Source organism: Salvelinus fontinalis, chromosome 31 (genome assembly GCF_029448725.1).
Source record: "Salvelinus fontinalis isolate EN_2023a chromosome 31, ASM2944872v1, whole genome shotgun sequence".
NCBI lineage: Eukaryota > Metazoa > Chordata > Actinopteri > Salmoniformes > Salmonidae > Salvelinus > Salvelinus fontinalis.
Genome location: NC_074695.1, coordinates 8,283,282 through 8,305,798, shown reverse-complemented (window position 1 = coordinate 8,305,798; position 22,517 = coordinate 8,283,282). Strand labels below are relative to the sequence as shown.

At 44.4% G+C, this 22,517-nt stretch overlaps 1 protein-coding gene across 3 annotated transcripts in view; it reads right to left on the bottom strand.

The window, feature by feature from the left end:
• Window positions 1-22,517, bottom strand: part of LOC129829478 (5-hydroxytryptamine receptor 4-like) — a 117,322-nt gene that overhangs the window by 20,124 nt on the left and 74,681 nt on the right. For 2 of the 3 annotated variants that reach the window (XM_055891182.1, XM_055891184.1), the window contains exon 6: window positions 21,892-22,460. In XM_055891182.1, the coding sequence (XP_055747157.1) occupies window positions 21,892-22,460 (569 nt within the window). Of the gene's footprint in view, window positions 1-2,409; window positions 2,495-21,891; window positions 22,461-22,517 lie in introns of all 3 variants that reach the window. The other variant, XM_055891183.1, reaches the window with a different exon arrangement.

Sequence of the window (22,517 nt, the reverse complement as noted above, 5' to 3'; positions counted from 1 at the left end):
TGAGCAGACTTTAATTATCGCAATCATCTCTTATTCTGAGACTGTAAGGATTGCTGTTGAATTAGCCAGTGATAAAATTCTTGTCTTGGCTATTCATAACATTATTTTTAATTGTGTTTCTTTGTATCATTCCAGAATCAGAAAACGTTTTAAGCTTCGACACAATAATACATTTAGATTTGAGTCATCTTTATCCAGATCAACTTGCAGTTAGTGCATTCATCTTAAGAAAGCTAGGTGGGACAACCACATACAGTATCTCACCAAGCTTCAACTCTACATTACAGCAGGGCTCTTCTCTTCCAGCAACCTGCACCGGAAGTACTGTATGCAAAAATAAACATGTTTTATTGTAACAAACACCAGATAGGTGCAGTGAAATGTGTTGTTTTACAGGGTCAGCCATAGTAGTATGGCATCCCTGGAGTAAATTACAGTATGGTTAAGTGCCTTGCTCAAGGGTACATCAACAGATATTTCACATTGTCGGCTTGGGGATACTGGTCCACCACTCTAAACACAAGGCTACCTGCCACCCTGAGCCTAATTCACAATAAACATCACGTGTAAACATGAACAGGAAAAGTGATGCCCTGAATGCATAATACTGTATCTTGCACTGAGGGACTTCATTGATATAGAGTTTATATTACAATCTAATCAAACACCTGTGTATTAAGGAGCAGATAGCTCCCATTGGATTATACTGTATCAGGGGCCAGAATCAGAGTAACCACATGTGGTCAGTCAGGCCTTTTCAGCTGCTCAACAGGCTCAATGGGCAATCTGGCTGACTGGCCGGTAAATAAAACTCTATCAAGATATGGAGAGGTGGGCACGCAAGCACACACAGAACAGATGCCATACACATGATCAACATCCTTCTTGAAATACAGATAATGATAATGTAATTGTGCAATTGGATTATAAAAACATGCAATTGACCATTAAATCGATGCACATCATATTTTAGTCATTTAGTTGACACTTTTCCAGAACGACTTACATGCAGATTTTTCAACTAGTTGGCTCGGGGATTCAAACCAGAAACTTTTCGGTTACTGGTCAAACACTCTTAACCGCTATACTAATGGCCCCCTAAATCACACATCATAAGGGCCCTATGTTTTGCACAATCACGTGACAGAGAACAATTTTATCATGTATTTTAAGCCTTATACAGAAATGAGAAATACACAAAAAATAAAAGGCATTGTCTGAGGATGGTGCTGGACCATCTGACATAAAATAAAAGGCATTGTCTGAGGATGGTGCTGGACCATCTGACATAAAAAGAAAAGGCATTGTCTGAGGATGGTGCTGGACCATCTGACATAAAAAGAAAATGCATTGTCTGAGGATGGTGCTGGACCATCTGACATAAAAAGAAAAGGCATTGTCTGAGGATGGTGCTGGACCATCTGACATAAAAAGAAAGGGCATTGTCTGAGGATGGTGCTGGACCATCTGACATAAAAATAAAAGGGGACAGTTTGATAAAAAAGTTTTCAAAAAATGTTCAACTCCAGGCATGTCACATGATTGTCCAAAATACAGGGCCCTACAAGTCATGCATGTAATCTGAACTAGCATGTAAGAGAGCTTCTCAAATAGACGCACTTCAGACAGCAGACATAGAACAGGTGGGGGGGGTTCTGTGAAATAGACGCACTTCAGACAGCGGACATAGAACAGGTGGGGGGGGTTCTGTGAAATAGACGCACTTCAGACAGCGGACATAGAACAGATTGGGGGGGGGGGTTCTGTGAAATAGACACACTTCAGACAGCGGACATAGAACAGGTGGGGGGGGTTCTGTGAAATAGACACACTTCAGACAGCGGACATAGTACAGGTGGGGGGGGGGGGGGGGTTCTGTGAAATAGACTCACTTCAGACAGCGGACATAGAACAGATTGGGGGGGGGGTTCTGTGAAATAGACGCACTTCAGACAGCGGACATAGAACAGGTGGGGGGGGTTCTGTGAAATAGACGCACTTCAGACAGCGGACATAGAACAGGTGGGGGGGGGGGGGTTCTGTGAAATAGACTCACTTCAGACAGCGGACATAGAACAGGTGGGGGGGGTTCTGTGAAATAGACTCACTTCAGACAGCGGACATAGAACAGGTGGGGGGGGGGGGGGGGCGGTTCTGTGAAATAGACTCACTTCAGACAGCGGACATAGAACAGGTGGGGGGGGGGGGGGGGGGTCTGTGAAATAGACTCACTTCAGACAGCGGACATAGAACAGGTGGGGGGGGGGGGGGGCGGTTCTGTGAAATAGACTCACTTCAGACAGCGGACATAGTACAGGTTGAGGGGGTGAGGTTTGTGTGAAATAGACTCACTTCAGACAGTGGACACAGAACAGGTTGAGGGGGTGAGGTTGTGTGAAATAGACTCACTTGAGAGGTTGTCAAGCAGCACTAGACAGGAACAGGCCTAGTGTTGCAGAACCAGAGCAGGAGTTTGGAGAGAGAGGAGCAGCCACTGGAGGAGGGGGAGGTGGAGGCGAAGGGGGAGGGGGAGGCGGAGGGGGAGGCGGAGGGGGAGGGGGAGGCGGAGGGGGAGAAGGAGGGGGAAGGAAGAGGCAGCACAGGGTAGCAGGAGCAGACGTCCAGACAGAGGAAGAGAGAGCAGAGGGAGGGAGGGAGGGAAAATAACATAAAAGGAAGAAGGGGGAAAAGGCAGAGGAGAAGAGGTGAGAGGGAGAGAGAAAGAGAGCGGGGGAAAATCTGGTTAATCAACACCCAAGTGACTCATTCAGCAGTTACTAACCCACAGCTAGCGTACATGCAGCCAGGTACTGTATGCGGCAGCTCTCCTCTAATTAGGAAGACCTTTCGTCAGAGCATTAATCATGTTGGTTTCATTACGGTACTTTATTCAAGCAGTTAGATTAATTAAAGGACAAACAGAGAAAATGCAACGCACCATCATTAAAGTGAATGAAAGAAGAGGTTGAAAAAGTACATTTATAAAAATATGTACAGTAGCTAATAACATAGAAGAAGCTTTGAGAGGACGTGAAAAACACAACAGAGATAACAGGGACCAGGAAATCAGTCAGACTGGCTCAGTGTTTATTTCTGGGCTAAAGTCAACATATATTCCACGTTGGTTCAACGTCATTTCTTGTCTTTACCCAACAGTGAGAGTTAGGTTGTTGTTGTTGACAGAGGAGGGTGTATTGAATTGCTCTAGAGGTCTAATGAATAGAGTGAACCTGACCACTTTCTATAGCAGCCTTCCCCAGTCAATAAGATGATAAACCTACAGTACACACATGGATTGATGTTCCTCAATCATGATATGGTAATTCATGAAGGTCCTCGGACAAACTTATATAGCTATTGATTGATGTCATGGTAAGGAGGAAAAAGGGTTATTAAAACAGAAATATAGCACAAATCACACTGAGAAATCAAGATGCTCTAAACATTGCATTTAGCCCATAAATACATTTACAAGATCTGAAAACATGTAGTTCAGTTTGTGATCACTTTGTAATGATTAAGCAATAGGCCATGAGAACCCACTGATCATTGTGAACAACACACGGCTAAGGGCTGCTCTTAGGCACAATGTGCTTTTGGTGCCAGGTGACAATGTCATACTCCTGTCAATATATTTACCACTGCTTTGGCAACTTCCTGTTTCTTTGTGTTTATTTTCTGCCAGCAGACAAAACAACCCAGACTCCCCACGCTGTCCAGACATTGTCTGGTCCAGACCTGACACATACACACATATGTGTGGCATTGTTTCAAAGCCATTCTACCAGAACCAAACATCCAGGTCCAGACTGAGTGAGTACAGGAAGTCTATTACAGATAGCATACAGTGTGCTGCTCAGTGTTGTACATGCTGCCTGATGGAGCCGGTAAGCAATCTGTGAAAATGAGGTCAAATACCCCGGAGGGACACACTGCATCTGGTGAAGACTTCTGACTGCTAACCCAGAGATACTCCATAGTATATCCAGTACACCGTAGCCTATAAGACAGGGACCACAGTAGAGCAAATATATGTTTAAAATATGTCTATGTTATTTGATAGCTCTGTATTCATAATGAGGGATGGAGTCCAAGGGCATTTGATCATCCTGAATTAAGAGGGTTTCAAACGTGCCCAGTCGGTGCCTACCACAGTGAAACTCATCTGCAATGCCATGCCAGCCGGTGCTCACAAGCAGCCCCCGTGTCTGTGAGACTGTACATGTTTTCTTTGCATCGCTACACACTCCCCTGCCAGAATAATGCTAAGCTCAGGGGTGAGCTGTCATCGCTGTGGCAGTGTCGACTGGGAGAAAACCAAACGTAGGACCGGGTTTTGCTGGCTCTGCTCTGTTATTTCTCTATATACACTATATATACAGTGGTGGCAGGTAGCCTAGTGGTTAGAGCGTTGGGCCAGTAACCAAAAGGTTGCTAGATCGAATCCCCAAGCTGACAAAGTAAAAATCTGTCGTTCTACTCCTGAACAAGGCAGTTAACCCACTGTTCCTAGGCCGTCAATGTAAATAAGAATTTGTTCCTAACTGACTTGCCTAGGTAAATATAGTTATGAAAGTATGTGGACACCCCTTCAAATGAGTGGATTTGGCTATTTCAGCCACCCCCATTGCTGACAGGTGTATAAAATTGAGCACACAGCCATGCGATCTCCATTGACAAACATTGGTAGTAGAATGGCCTTACTGAAGAACTCAGCGACTTTCAATGTGGAACCCTCATAGGGTCCCACCTTTCCAAGTCAGTTTGTCAAATTTCTGCCCTGCTAGAGCTACTCCGGTCAACTATAAGTGCTGTTATTGTGAAGTGGATACATCTAGGCGCAAAAACGACTTAGCCACAAAGTGGTAGGCCACACAAGCTCAGGACCGCTGAAGCGTGTAGTGCGTAAAAAATCGTCTGTCCTCGGTTGCAACACTCACTACTGAGTTCCAAACTGCCTCTGGAAGCGATGTCAGCACAATAACTGTTTGTCCGGAGATTCATGAAATGGGATTCAATGGCTGGGCAGCCTCACACAGGCCTAGGATCACCGTGCACAATTCCAAGTGTCGGCTGGAGTGGTGTAAAGCTCGCCGCCATTGGACTCTGGAGCAGAGGAAACGCTCTCTCTGGAGTAATGAATCACACTTCACCATATGGCAGTTCGACGGACAAATCTGGGTTTGGCAGATGCCAGGAGAATGCTACCTGCTCGAATGCGTAGTGCCAACTGTAAAGTTTGGTGGAGGAGGAATAATGGTCTGGGGCTGTTTTCATGGTTCGGGCTAGGCCCCTTAATGCTACAACATATAATGACATTCTCGTGGATTCTATGCTTCCAACTTTGTGGCAACAGTTTGGGGAAGGCCATTTCCTGTTTCAGCAAGACAATGCTCCTTTGCACAAAGCAAGTTCCGTACAGAAATGGTTTGTCAAGATCGGTATGGACGAACTTGACTGGCCTGCACAGAGCCCTGACCTTAACCCCATTGAACACCTTTGGGATGAATTGGAACGATTATGAGCCAGGCCCAATTGAGCCAGGCCCAATTGCCCAAGATCAGTGCCTGACCTCACTAATGCTCTTGTTGTTGAATGGAAGCAAGTCTGCGCAAAAATGTTCCAAAATCTAGTGGAAAGCATTCCCAGAAGATTGGAGGCTGTAATAGCAGCAAAGGGGGGACCAACTCCATATTAACGCCTATGATTTTGGAATGAGATGTTTGACGAGCAGTTGTCCACATACTTTTGGTCATGTAGTGTATAATCCCTATTAACACTGGAGCTGATGCAGAACACTGCTGTTGGTTCATGATAGTGCCATGTAGTTTATCTCCCCTACACACACATTGGCCAAGGATTAGTTTATACAACAATCACGCAATAACAGCTCTTCTACTCACGCATAAATAAAGGAGAAGGTCAAAGAGGAGGCAATCTTGTTCAAGGTAAGACACCTTGTGGAAGAGTAGACTGAATAATGCATCACAACCGTTGCAAGTCTAAAAAAACAGCAACCCTTTCAGTTTTATATATTCATAATAAATGTGGTCAGATGAAAAAAAAGATGATGTACATAGGTCTTTAGAGCTGTTGATCTATAGCTGAATGCTCTTTCCACCTAGTCCTTCAAATACTATTCAATATTTCTAGTGAAGCTTTGAAGCATATGTAGGGGTCAACACTGAGGGGCAAGAGCAACTGACATTATGTCAGCATGTCTTTGAAAAATACATTATTTTAAAGTGTGGAAAAAGGTCAAATGTTCATCTCTCAGAGCTGTCCCTGTGATGAACGTCTAATATGTTTACATAACCACAAAATCCCCCCTGTAATATAGTAACAGGGAAAATTGTTAGTAGCAAAAACATCATAAAATAATTGAGCTTTAACTTAAGATATAAATCACAATAAATGTAATTTATGGCACACAGAAGGGAGCCAGGTAGTGTGAACCAACACAAACAGTGGCTTCTAGCGCCTCAGACATGACAACCGCCTGGCCTGGCCTTTCTCTCTACGCTCACTTAACATGGCTTAAAAATATGGCTCCTGGGAGAAAAACACAACCACTAGACCAACAACAAATAGACATAACACCACTAGATATACCACCACCAGACCGACAACCACTAGACCTACCACCACTAGACCTACAACCACTAGATATACCAACCCTAGACCTACATCCACAAGACCTAACATCCCTAGACATACCACCACTAGACCTACAAAACCGAGACATACCACCACCAGACCGACAACCACTAGACCTACAACCACTAGACCTACAACCACTAGACCTACAACCACTAGACCTGCCACCACCAGACCGACAACCACTAGACCTACAACCACTAGACCTGCCACCACCAGAACGACACCCACTAGACCTAACACCACTAGACCTACAACCACTAGACATACCACCACTAGACCTACAACCACTAGACATACCACCACTAGACCTACAACCACTAGACATACCACCACCAGACCGACAACCACTAGCTCTATAACCATTAGACCTACAACCACTAGACCTACAACCACTATACCACTAGACCTACCACCACTAGACCTACAACCACTAGACCTACAACCACTAGACCTACAACCACTAGACCTACAACCACTAGACCTACCACCACCAAACCGACAACCACTAGACCTACAACCACTAGACCTACAACCACTAGACCTACCACCACTAGACCTACCACCACTAGACCTACCACCACTAGACATACCACCACTAGACCTACAACCACTAGACCTACAACCACAATACCTACCACCACCAGACCTACAACCACTAGACCTACCACCACTAGACCTACAACCACAAGACCTACCACCACCAAACCGACAACCACTAGACCTACAACCACTAGACCTACAACCACTAGACCTACCACCACTAGACCTACAACCACTAGACCTACAACCACTAGACCTACAACCACTAGACCTACAACCACTAGACCTACAACCACTAGACCTACAACCACTATACCACTAGACCTACCACCACTAGACCTACAACCACTAGACCTACAACCACTAGACCTACAACCACTAGACCTACCACCACCAAACCGACAACCACTAGACCTACAACCACTAGACCTACAACCACTAGACCTACAACCACTAGACCTACAACCACTAGACCTACAACCACTAGACCTACAACCACTAGACCTACAACCACTATACCACTAGACCTACCACCACTAGACCTACAACCACTAGACCTACAACCACTAGACCTACCACCACTAGACCTACCACCACTAGACATACCACCACTAGACCTACAACCACTAGACCTACAACCACAATACCTACCACCACCAGACCTAACACTACTAGACCTACCACCACTAGACCTACAACCACTAGACATACCACCACTAGACCTACAACCACTAGACCTACAACCACTAGACCTACAACCACTAGACCTACAACCACTACACCTACAACCACTAGACCTACAAGGACTAGACATACAACCACTAGACCCATCAACACTAGACATACCACCACTAGACCTAACACCACTAGACCTACCATCACTAGACCTACCACCACTAGACCCAACACCACTAGACATACCACCACTAGACCTAACACCACTAGACCTACCATCACTAGACCTACCACCACTAGACCTACAAGGACTAGACCTACAACCACTAGACCTAACACCACTAGACCTAACACCACTAGACATACCACCACTAGACCTAACACCACTAGACCTACCATCACTTGACCTACAACCACTAGACCTAACACCACTAGACCTAACACCACTAGACCTAACACCACTAGACCTACAACCACTAAACCACTAGACCTACAACCACTAGACCAACAACCACTAGACCTACAACCACTAGACCACTAGACCTACAACCACTAGATCTACAACCACTAGACCTACCAACCCTAGACCACTAGACCTACCACCACTAGACCTACAACCGCTAGACCTACAACCACTAGCTCTACAACCACTAGACCACTAGACCTACCACCACTAGACCTACAACCGCTAGACCTACAACCGCTAGACCTACAACCACTAGACCTACAACCACTAGACCACTAGACCTACAACCACTAGTCCTAACACCACTAGTCCTAACACCACTAGACCTAACATTACTAGTCCTAACACCACTAGTCCTAACACCACTAGACCTACCATCACTAGACCTAACACCACTAGACCTAACACCACTAGACCTAACACCACTAGTCCTAACACCACTAGTCCTAACACCACTAGACCTAACACCACTAGACCTACCATCACTAGACCTAACACCACTAGACCTAACATCACTAGACCTACCATCACTAGACCTAACACCACTAGACCTAACACCACTAGACCTAACACCACTAGACCTAACACCACTAAACCTACCATCACTTGACCTACAACCACTAGACCTACCACCACTAGACCTACCATCACTAGACCTAACACCACTAGACCTAACACCACTAGACCTACCATCACTAGACCTACAACCACTAGACCTACCACCACTAGACCTACCATCACTAGAGCTAACACCACTAGACCTAACCCTCAGAGCCTGATTCTTCTCTAGGTTTCCTCTTAGGCTTCTGCCATTTTAGGATTTTTGCCTAGCCACCATGCTTCTACATCTGCATTGCTTGCTGTTTGGGGTTTTAGACTGGGTTTCTGTATAGCACTTTGTGACATCAGCTAAAAGGGATTTATAAATATATTTGATTGATTGATTTGATTGACCTACAACCACTAGACCTACAACCACTAGACCACCATAACTACAACCATTAGACCTACAACCACTAGACCTACAACCACTAGACCTACAACCACTAGACCACCATAACTACAACCATTAGACCTACAACCACTAGACCTACAACCACTAGACCACCATAACTACAACCACTAGACCTACAACCACTAGACCTACAACCAATAGACCTACAACCACTAGACCTACCACCACCAGACCACTAGACCTACAACCACTAGACCTACAACCACTAGACCTACAACCACTAGACCACTAGACCTACAACCACTAGACCTACCACCACCAGACCACTAGACCTACAACCACTAGACCTACAACCACTAGACCTACAACCACTAGACCTACAACCACTAGACCACTAGACCTACAACCACTAGACCACTAGACCTACAACCACTAGACCTACAACCACTAGACCACCATAAGTACAACCATTAGACCTACAACCAATAGACCACTACACCTAGGAACCACTAGACCTACAACCAATAGACCACTACACCTAGGAACCATTAGACCTACAACCACTAGACCTACAACCACTAGACCACTACACCTAGGAACCACTAGACCTACAACCACTAGACCACTACACCTAGGAACCACTAGACCTACAACCACTAGACCACCATAAGTACAACCACTAGACCTACAACCAATAGACCACTACACCTAGGAACCACTAGACCTACAACCAATAGACCACTACACCTAGGAACCACTAGACCTACAACCAATAGACCACTACACCTAGGAACCACTAGACCTACAACCAATAGACCACTACACCTAGGAACCACTAGACCTACAACCACTAGACCTACAACCACTAGACCTACAACCACTAGACCACTAGACCTACAACCACTAGACCTACAACCACTAGACCACTAGACCTACAACCACTAGACCTACAACCAATAGACCACTACACCTAGGAACCACTAGACCTACAACCACTAGACCTACAACCACTAGACCTACAACCACTAGACCACTAGACCTACAACCACTAGACCTACAACCACTAGACCACTACACCTAGGAACCACTAGACCTACAACCACTAGACCACTACACCTAGGAACCATTAGACCTACAACCACTAGACCTACAACCACTAGACCTACAACCACTAGACCACTAGACCTACAACCACTAGACCTACAACCAATAGACCACTACACCTAGGAACCACTAGACCTACAACCATTAGACCTACAACCACTAGACCTACAACCACTAGACCACCATAAGTACAACCATTAGACCTACAACCATTAGACCTACAACCATTAGACCTACAACCACTAGACCACTACACCTAGGAACCATTAGACCTACAACCACTAGACCTACAACCACTAGACCACCATAAGTACAACCATTAGACCTACAACCATTAGACCTACAACCACTAGACCTACAACCACTAGACCTACAACCACTAGACCTACAACCAATAGACCACTACACCTAGGAACCACTAGACCTACAACCAATAGACCACTACACCTAGGAACCACTAGACCTACAACCAATAGACCACTACACCTAGGAACCATTAGACCTACAACCACTAGACCTACAACCACTAGACCACTACACCTAGGAACCACTAGACCTACAACCAATAGACCACTACAACTAGGAACCACTAGACCTACAACCAATAGACCACTACACCTAGGAACCACTAGACCTACAACCACTAGACCACTAGACCTAGGAACCATTAGACCTACAACCACTAGACCACTACACCTAGGAACCATTAGACCTACAACCACTAGACCTACAACCACTAGACCTACAACCACTAGACCACTACACCTACAACCACTAGACCTACAACCACTAGACCACTACACCTAGGAACCACTAGACCTACAACCACTAGACCACTACACCTAGGAACCATTAGACCTACAACCACTAGACCTACAACCACTAGACCTACAACCACTAGACCACCATAACTACAACCACTAGACCTACAACCACTAGACCACCATAACTACAACCATTAGACCTATAACCACTAGACCTACAACCACTAGACCTACAACCACTAGACCTACAACCACTAGACCTACAACCACTAGACCACTAGACCTACAACCACTAGACCACTAGACCTACAACCACTAGACCTACAACCACTAGACCACCATACCTGCAACCACTAGAGCTAGGAACCACTAGAGCTAGGAACCACTAGACCTAGGAACCACTAGACCTACAACCACTAGACCTACTAACCACTAGACCTACAACCACTAGACCACTAGACCTACAACCACTAGACTTACAACCACTAGACCCACAAGGTGATGAGGTAGTACATTAAAGGCTTAGTAAACTGGAGAAATTGTTATGAATGTTTAGTTGTTTTTGGGAAGTATAAAATGGCCAATATATCAACTTCAACAGTCTGACAGTATCAACGGCCTCAGGGTTCTATATTTTGCCATTTAAACCATAACACGCTATTATGCTCCAACAAGCTTTTGGGGCAGCAGAAAAGCTGCAAGATCGAATCCCAGAGCTGACAAAGTAAAAATCTGTCGTTCTACTGTTCTTAACTGACTTGCCTAGTTAAATAAGGGTAAAAAATAAAAGCTTTCACATTCATTTTACATGATCATATTGCAGACTTCAGCATTTATTCTGGACAGTTGTTTCCTTGCAATGCATACAAAGCATTTTATAATATGGATATATGATTTAATGGCCTGAAATTCAATATGGTCGTAATGATGCCTTCGATTTAAGATTACCTTAAGCGGTCAACTGAATAGCCATGTGGGTGGGTGGCAATTTCATCTGCTTTTACTCAGGAGTCAAAAAGGCATAGGCGTGACTCCACTACTCAGAAGGTCAAGGCTTCACATCCCTGCATATCCTTATTTGTTTACATACAACTGACTGGAACTGCAGCAGGCGTAACCATAGAAATAGAATGAAGGGAAGCTGTGTGATCATGTGGATCGTGTGGTTAGAGTTAGATGAGGTTGGAGCATGCCAAGAGAGAAAGAACTACTAGGAGGGGAAATGTGCCCCATTCATTCATGTGGTAGATAAGAATCTGACCCTTGCATCTGGGTACATGTCAGCTCCTGTGAGCATCACACTAAGCAGTATTTAACTCCTTGTGTCCCAGCGTAGAGAAAGTACTGATTCTTGAACAGGTTGTGAAAAATGTGACCAACTTCAGGCATTTATTGCTGTTAAATATTACATTTTAAATGTACTCTGCATAATTACCCCAAAAGACAGGAGGTAAAAGTATCTGAGTTAATGTCTTCATTTTTAATTTCCTTTAGTTTATTCCCATTTGAACTCACCACTTAGTGATGTAATCTGTTGGCTGGTTTCTTTTTCTAATCCTGAACTTTAGTTAAGTCCATTATGGACTGTGTGGTGCTCTCTCATGCTATTCTTTCCCATTTTACTGCAGAGGTAACCATCTAAAACCAAAGATCAAACTTGATCAACAATATGACCTTTCTCCCCATTCACTGTGGTAATTAGTGTTATTAAAGAAGCTGTGGTGGCCAGCAGCAAATTACAACAATTTGAGTAACTTGTGCACAACGTTCAGTTTTCCTATAGAATCTCTACCTGGCATCCGGCCCAGTACACCTATATAGCCTGGTCTTGGCACCTAGACAGCATTTGATCACTCACAAGCACGCCGTTGACATTATTACCCATCTGGGTTAAAAACTGTCTCGGTAAAGGTGTGATCAGGAATCAGCTGCTTCTAGCAGGGGTAGTAATGTACTTTTACAGTGCAATGTATCCACACCTGGCTGCCGAGATGGATCAATGCATCCTCACTCTAGCCACAGATTAATATAGTCTGTCTAACTGGGAGCAGGGTCCCACTGAGTGAAGAATGAAGACAGAAGGAGATTGTGAGTAGGGCCTGTATTTTAATCACACTCTGATGTACTCGGTAATCACTGATCATTACATTTTACATGGGTTCCTTCCACAAGTCATTCTCTCAGGTCTATAGTGTGGTTGCCTTTCAACAGGGGGCCGGGGGCCGGGGCCTCTCCACAGCTGCTCCGACCAACAGACATCCCAGCATACTTCACTTCTCTGTTTATCAGCCCGATTAACATGCTGACAGCTCCACCATTTGGAAACTGTTCCGGGGATTTATGTTCTCCCAGAGTTTCCAAGTGCCGCAGCAGAAAACAACGATTTTTTGCGGGGACATTGTGGAGAGTCTTTCATGGTCATTTATATTTTCAATCTGGATATATTCTCAACATGCTCTGTTTACAGAGCAGACTCCCAGGGCGGAGGAGAACATTGTTAAACTACAAACGTATATGCTTTCAATTAAGGATTGTTAGCAGAATCGGTTTCTCAACCCTTAGCTGTGACCCCCAAGTTCTTAAAATATATTTAGTATTATAAAACATTAACCACTTAACTTAGAAATTCAATATATACTTGAATGTACCCACACCTGAGTTTTCTGAAATAGCTTCATACAAAAACACAATCTTACACACTTGACTAAATATAAGTCACATATTTATGTTTTCTTATGTGTTCATGTTCAGCCCTTTTACCAGTTCGAAGAGTGGGTGTCACAGGGCCCAGTCCTATGGTCTGTTTCTGAACACTTCTTATTTCTATGGCAACAAAAGGGTTGTCAGTAGTGAATGTTTTTCAAACACGCACACTTGAAGTTTCCTTCTTTTTCTGTCGAACAAGACTTGGTATGTGTGTTTTGTCTAGATTCCAGTGTAAACTGCATTTTACAACAGGACAGAAGAGAAAGAGTGAATTGTTAACTGACCACATCAGAGGTCCACTTGCCTGAGAGACGGAGGATGGTGCAAGTTGCCAACACATCATTTTTCTATTTGAACTCTGCCCTCGGTATCTCCTGATCTCTCCATTCTCCAAATGGAAACACAGCTTAATGTCACTAACAAACCATACATAAATCCCAGCATTATCAAATCCTGCCACTAGCTAGCTGCCACTATGAATAATAAAATTTAAAAAATCCTCAAAATATTCAACATAACCTTTTCTCAATAGGGGGGGCTGTTTTCACTTTGTAAAAATTTTGTTCCCAAATTAAACTGCCTCGTACTCAATTCTTGCTTGTACAATATGCATATTATTATTACTATTGGATAGAAAACACTCTCTAGTTTCTAAAACCGTTTGAATTATATCTGTGAGTAAAACAGAACTCAAGTTGGAGCAATTTTCCTGTGAGGAAGTGAGAAATCTGAAATCAGGCAGGCTGTTCTGGGGTCAGTTTATTAATTTGCCTGTCTTCTATTGGTCGAGATGCACTGCATACGCCTTCCCCTAGATGTCAGCAAATAGTGAGAATTGGAATGGAGTTGCTAGGCAGATCTGAGGCCATATAAAGGGTCTGGGAACGTGGGGTCCAGTCTTTTCATCATTCGCCATGACGCAAGACAGACCTCAGGATTGCGTTCTGGAAAGCTCCCGTTATAGGCCTTAGATATATCCGGCTCTGATTTTATTCGATATATGTGTTAAAGACATCATAATGTTGTTATTTTAAACCGAGTTATATCAGTTTATATCAGTATATTGCGATTTTCGGATATTTCTTAGTGCTGCGTTATAGTGAGTTGGACACGTCTTCGCCACATGGCTAATGTTTACTGCTAATTCCAAAGTTGAAGGCGACAATCTACAACCGAGCAACGATTCCTCTGGACAAAGGACAACTTGCCCAAGATTCTGATGGGAGCTCATCAAAAAGTAAGAAGTATTTATGATGTTAATTCGTTGTTCTGTTGAAAAATGTAAAAATACTATTCCGCCATTAATTTCGGTGCGGTCTCGCTTTAACGCATGCTGTATGTTGTAGTAACGTTAATTTTAAAAATCTAACACAGCGGTTGCATTAAGAACTAATGTATCTTTCATTTGCTGTCCAACCTGTATTTTTTAGTCAAGTTTATGATTAGTTACTGATTAGATTAGGTGCCTCTCCCAAGATTTCTCCCGACATTTTGTTGGCAGCTTGGCTACTATTCTCATTGTATAACCACGATTTGTGCCGCTAAATATGCACATTTTCGAACAAACTCTATATGTATTGTGTAATATGATGTTATAGGACTGTCATCTGAAGAAGTTTGAGAAGGTTAGTGAAAAAATGTATATCTTTTGCTGGTTTATTTGTTATCGCTATTGTTGGCTTGAATCAAAGCTGTTGTGTGGTTGGCTTTTGTAGTAAGCTAATATAATTCTGTATTGTGTTTTCGCTGTAAAACACTTACAAAATCTGAAATATTGGCTGGATTCACAAGATCTTTGTCTTTCATTTGCTGTAAGCTGTGTATTTTTCATAAATGTTTTATGATGAGTATTTAGGTAATTCACGTTGGTCTCTGTAGTTATTCTAGTTGCTTTGGTGAGAGTTGTGATGGTGGCTGCAATGTAAAACTATGATTTATACCTGAAATATGCACACTTTTCTAACAAAACATATGCTATGCAATAAATATGTTATCAGACTGTCATCTGATGAAGTTGTTTCTTGGTTAGTGACTATTTATATCTTTATTTGGTCGAAATTGGGATAGCTACCTATGCAGGAAAAAAATGGTGGGGGAAAAAAGTTGTGTCTTTTGCTATCGTGGTTAGCTAATAGAAATACATATTGTGTCTTCCCTGTAAAACATTTTAAAAATCAGAAATGATGGCTGGATTCACAAGATGTGTATCTTTCATCTGGTGTCTTGGACTTGTGATTTAATGATATTTAGATGCTAGTATTTACTTGTGACGCTATGCTAGGCTATGCTAGTCAGCTTTTTTACTGATGGGGGTGCTCCCGGATCCGGGATTGTGATGAAGTAGAAGATAATTGTGATTTGCTTTATGAGTTTGTACAACAAGGAATAGCTATATTATTTAATTTCATCCCATAACAATATAATTACAAATATTAAAGAACATTTAAAGTCATTATGTCAGTTAACATATCTACTCTGTCTTTTTCCTGTTGATTAATGGTAATAACATTCATGTCGCCGTAGCAACAAAACAAACAAATCAGGTTTCAGTTTGTCTGCAGTAATATCTGCATTCGTACATTGTGTAATAAGAAGTCTCTTGTGTTGTAATACTTCAGTCAGGGAAAAGCAGTTATGAACTAAATAATGACTACACTTTTAGAAAAAAGGGTTCCAAAAGCATTATTTAGCTGTCCCCATAGGAGAACCTTTGTTGGTTCCAGGTAGAACTCATGCAGGGGAGGCGGATGTCTCTGGTAGAGAGCCACACATGCTATCCGGGGTGAAAGAGTGGCGTAGGTCGGCGGCGTCTGTCGGCAAAGTGTTTCTGGGTATTAGAGGCTTCCTGCAGATGCTGGCGAGTGGTCTCCCATACTCGCTCACTACACCGAAACCAGTTGTCAACTGCTGGGACAGTACTAGGCTCCGCCTCCTCGGGAAACATTGGGGGTTGGTAACCAAGTACACACTGAAACGGAGTAGGGTGGAGGGATGAATGCATGAGTGAGTTCTGAGCGTATTCGGCCCAGGCCATATACCGACTCCAGCGATGCAGAACATTGTTGGTGAAGGTACTTCCCTATTTCTTGGTTCAGGCATTCCGTCTGCCCGTTGGTCTGGGGAAGGCACCCGGAGGAGAGGCTGAGGGCGACCCCCAGTCGGTCACAGAAGGCTCGCCACACCAGGGAGACAAACTGGGGCCCGCGGTCAAAGACTATGTCCTCCAGAATCCCATAAAGACAGAACACCTGCTGGAACATACACTCAGCCAATTGCATGGCGTTAGGTAAATGAGGAAGAACCAGACGACACATTTTTGAAAAAGGGTCTACTATGACAAGGATGGTGGTGTTACCAGAGGATTCAGGAAGGTCTGTGATGAAGTCAACAGCTATGTGGGACCAGGTTCTGTGAGGGATTGACAAAGGTTGAAGCTTACCGGAAGGGAGATGACAAGGGATTTTGGTTTGGGCGCAGACAAGACAGGAGAGTACGTAATCCCTTACGTCGGATGCCAGTGAGGACCACCAGAACTTACAGGCTAGAAGTTCGGTGGTTTGTATAATGCCCGGATGTCCTGACCCCAAGGACGTGTGACATCATTGCATCAGTTGGGGTCTAACAGCTGCTGGTACGTAACTTCTCCCAGCTGGTGTCTCAGGAGGTGCCGGGTCTGAGTTTAGTGCTTCTTGTAGGCAGAGTGAACCTCCCACTGTACCGGTCCCATAATGCAAGAGGAAGGAAGAATGGTTGTAGGGTCTGAGTTACTGGTAGGAAGGTCAAACTGGTGGTAGAGAGCATCAGCTTATACGTTTTTCCTTCCAAGGATGTAAGTAACATGAAAATGGAAGCGTGTGAAGAAGAGAGCCCAGCAGGCTTGTCTCGAGTTTAACCTCTTGACCCCTCTGATATATTCCAGATTACGATGATCGGTTAGGACGAGAAAGGGATGTTGTGCGCCCTCCAACAAGTGGCGCCACTCCTCAATGGCCAGCTTAATAGCCAGGAGTTCTGTTCCCCACATCGGAATTCCTCTCAGCGGTGGATAACTTCCTGGAGAAGAAGGCACAGGGATGTGATTCGAGGTGTTCCCAACCGCTGAGAGACTATGGCTCCTACTTCGGAGGCATCCACCACCAGGGGGAAAGGAAGGGTCGGATCAGGTTGGCGAAGGACATGAGCTGAGGTAAAGCGGCGTTTTCAAGTTGTTGAAAGAAGTCAGGGTGGTATCAGTCCATTGAAGGGTCCGGGTCTTTTGGCTGGTAAGGGCAGTGAGGGGAGCGGCAGTAGAACTGAAGTTCCGAATGAACCGGCGATAGTAGTTGGAGAACTCAATGAAACGTTCCTTATCGGTGGTGGGTTTGTGCCCGTTACTGACAGCGGTGACTTTGTTCTCATCCATGCTGACCCCTCCAGGTGTCAGTATGAAACCGAGGAACCGAGGTTACATGGAAGGTCGTCACATAAATGGTTATGGTCAAAGACCCGTTGAAGAACCTTTTGCACATGCTGTATCTGTTCCTTTAGGGAGTGGGAGTAAATCCAGATGTCATCAATGTAGACGATGAAAAAGCAGTTGATCATATCTTTGAAAACCTCAATCATAAAGGATTGGAAGATGGCAGGGGCGTTAGTAAGGTCGTAGGGCATAACCAGATGTTTGTAGTGCCCTCGTGCGGTGATAAAGGCCGTCTTCCATTCGTCGCCTTCACGTATACGGACAAGGTTATATGCACTTCGCAGGTCGAGTTTTGTATAGATGTTGGCGAGGCCCACATGTTCAAGAGTCACTGGGATCAGAGGAAGAGTCAAACAGTTCTTGATTGTGACATCATTCAGGGAACGGTAATCAATATTTGGACGGAGACCACCATCCTTTTTTCAACGAAGAAGAAGCTGGACACAGCGATGAGGTGGTCACCTCTACAGGCCAGCTCCGGCTGAAGTTCCATGTTGAGCCCTCTTTGGTAGATGGTAAGTAAAGCAGCCTCCCTTCATCCACTCCCTGCAGCCATGGGGAGGAACTTGAGGACATACTCAGCAGCTGAATTGCATCCTTGTTGAAGTTCTATGAGGAGGTCTCCTATAGGATGACCGGAAGGAGAGTTATCGAATACCTCTTTGAAGAGGGTGTGGAAATGGGTCGCAGATCCGAGTTCTGTGCTGTTGGCAGTCCATATGGCGGTGGCCCAATCCAGGGCTTTGCCTGTGAGTAGTGACGCAACAAAATCCACCCTGCTCTTGTCGGTGGCGAAGTTAGTGGGGTTGTGCTCAATGTATTTGCTGCATTGCATCAGAAATCTCTGACATTTCCCAGGTGAACCGTCATATTTTTCAGGCATGGATATTAATGAAGGAGGGCTATGGGTTACGATACCTGGCATCGGAGGAGTAGGGATAGGCTGGCGGAGAAAATGTCAGATTTCTACGCTCCTCTTGCTGAGTTAGTCACCGCTGTAGCTACGCTGAATGCATTCCGTTTTTAGGTGAGGTATTCTGAAATGAATACTCAGGGAGTGAAAGGTGTAGATTCACGCACAGAGCGCGGCAGGTGTTTATTTCGCCTTCGCAGGAGGCGGGAATTGTGGTCACAGGCAGGCAATGGTCATATACAGGTCGGCAAACAGGCAGGTGAATCAGAACTAGGACTGAAGGCTATAACTGGTTCTCACAAACGATCAAGGAAAAGGCTTAGTAGAGTCAAAATGAACAACACCTCACAAAGGCACAAACATAATGAACTGAACTAAATAAGGAGCTGATGAGACCAGGTGAGTAACTAACACAGGTGAAATCAATGAACAAAAATGAAAGACAGTACTACGTTCAAGAACACAAAGAACATGGCTACGTTCAAGAACACAACGAAACAGAACACAAGGTTGACTAAGAAAATAAACACAGAACCTCACACATATCTGTTTTTCCATGTAGTGAATCTGTTATTCAGTGCTTTTGTATTGGCTAATAACCCTCCCCCCCCCCCCCCCCCCCCCCGTTATGGAATTTGTGGAATGTTTTTCCTCCTTAATGCATTTGAGCCAATCAGTTGTGTTGAGACAAGGTAGGGGTGGTATACTGAAGATAGCACTATTTGGTAAAAGACCAAGTCCATATTATGTCAAGAACAGCTCAAATAAGCAAAGAGAAATGACAGTCAATCATTACTCAAATACATGAAGTTCCAGAACTTTGAATGTTTCCTTAAGTGCAGTTGCAAAAACCATCAAGCGCTGTGAAGAAACTGGCTTTCACGGGGACCACCACAGGAAAGGAAGAACCAGAGTTACTTCTGCTGCAGAGGATAAGTTCAATAGAGTTATCAGCCTCAGAAATTGCAGCCCAAATAAATGCTTCACAGAGTTCAATAACAGACACATCTCAACATCAACTGTTCAGAGGAGACTGCATGAATCAGGCCTTCATGGTCGAATTTCTGCAAAGAAACCACTACTAAGGACACCAATAAGAAAAAGAAACACGAGCAATGGACATTAAACCAGTGGAAATCTGTCCTTTGGTCTGATGAGTCCAAATTTGTTTGTTTGGTTTGGTTCCAACCACTGTGTCTTTGTGAGACAAAGAGTAGGTGAATGGATGACCTCTGCATGTGTTGTTCCCACCGTGAAGCATTGAGGAGGAGGTGTGATGGTGTGGGGGTGCTTGCTGGTGACACTGACATCCCATCTGGTTTGTGCTTAGTGGGACTATCATTTGTTTTTCAACAGGACAATGAGACAAAATACCTCCCAGGTTGTGTAAGGGCTATTTGACAAAGAAGGAGAGTGATGGAGTGCTGCATCAGATGACCTGGCCTCAACAATCACCCGACCTCAACCCAATTGAGATGGTTTGGGATGAGTTGAACCACAGAGTGAAGGAAAAGCAGCCAACAAGTGCTCAGCATATATGGGAACTCCTTCAAGAATGTTAGAAAAGCATTCCAGTTGAATCTGGTTGAGAGAATGCCAAGAGTGTGCTAAAACTGTCATCAAGGCAAAGGGTGGCTACTTTGAAGAATCTCAAATATAATATAAATATATATATATTTTGGTTGTTACTGCTTGATTCCATATGTGTTATTTTATAGTTGTGATGTCTTCACTATTATTCTACAATGAAGAAAATAGTAAAAATAAAGAGAAACCTTTGAAAGAGTAGGTGTGTCCAAACTTTTGACTGGTACTGTACATCAGGTCCAACCTATAGTGACCCTATAATACCCATGTAACATACATCAGGTCTAACCTCTAGTGGCCCTATAATAGCCATGTTACATACATCAGGTCTAACCTCTAGTGACCCTATAATAGCCATGTAACATACATCAGGTCTAACCTCTAGTGGCCCTATAATAGCCATGTTACATACATCAGGTCTAACCTCTAGTGACCCTATAATAGCCATGTAACATACATCAGGTCTAACCTCTAGTGACCCTATAATAGCCATGTAACATACATCAGGTCTAACCTCTAGTGACCCTATAATAGCCATGTAACATACATCAGGTCTAACCTCTAGTGACCCTATAATAGCCATGTAACATACATCAGGTCTCTCCTCTAGAACAGCCAAGGGGATAAATTAATTATGCATCGAGTGGACAGAGCAATACAGTTTTTATTCCATTATATTCTGAGAATTCTAAAATTGAACAGTTGGGTGGGTGGCTGAAATGTAATAAGCCGGCTGCTTGATGTATTACTGCAAGTCTCTAGCTCACCAAGTCTCACAGCAAAGCCAACAGTCGTTTGTAGATGGTCATCTGTGTAAACTAATATGTCTCATCAGTCCTCAGATCCAGGAACATGGTGTGAATGTTATGGCAGCTGCATGGTGGTCATGTAGGCTACAGTTCATCCACATGGACTTGATCCATGTCTCCCCTGCCTAAGAACCCATTCAATATATTAATAATACAATCTCAAGCTGCTGCCAACACCATCTGAAGAGTATCTGTGGGCTGTAGAGAGTTAGTGAAGGGCTCTCAGGTAGGTGAGGAGGGAGTAGACACTTACTTGAGCACATGGGTGGAGCCGTTGATCTGTGTGGCCGAGCAGGGGGGCCCCGGCCCCAGTACGGATGGCCGCCTGGCGCTGTAACGCTTTCTCCCACAGCAGAGGATGATGAGGAAGGCACGGCGGAAGGACTTGTTCAGGAAGGCATAGAGAATGGGATTAAGCATGGAGTTAATGTAGCCCAGCCACAGGCATGCTGCCCACAGCTGGTCCGGCACTGTGTAGTTTATAAAGGGGTCCACCACGTTGGTGATAAAAAAAGGGGCCCAGCACAGGCAGAAACAGCCCATGATGATGCACAGAGTCTTGGCTGCCTTGGTCTCTGTACGCATGCGGTGGTTGCGCTGGTGGTCGGCGCTGTCTGCCGAGGCGGCCCCCGCCCGTTGCAGCATACTGATTTGGCGTGCGTGCTCCCGTGCAGTCACATAGATGCGCTGGTAGGCCAGCACCATCAACCCCAGTGGGATGTAGAAGGCCACCACGGAACACGTCAGAGCGTACGGCTTGTTGACCATGAAGACACACGCCGTCGAGTTGGCCACGTCACCGCTGAATTTCCGTTCCTCTATCTACCAAGGGGTTGTGATGTGGTAACACCACCACCACAACCACAGAGACACACACAC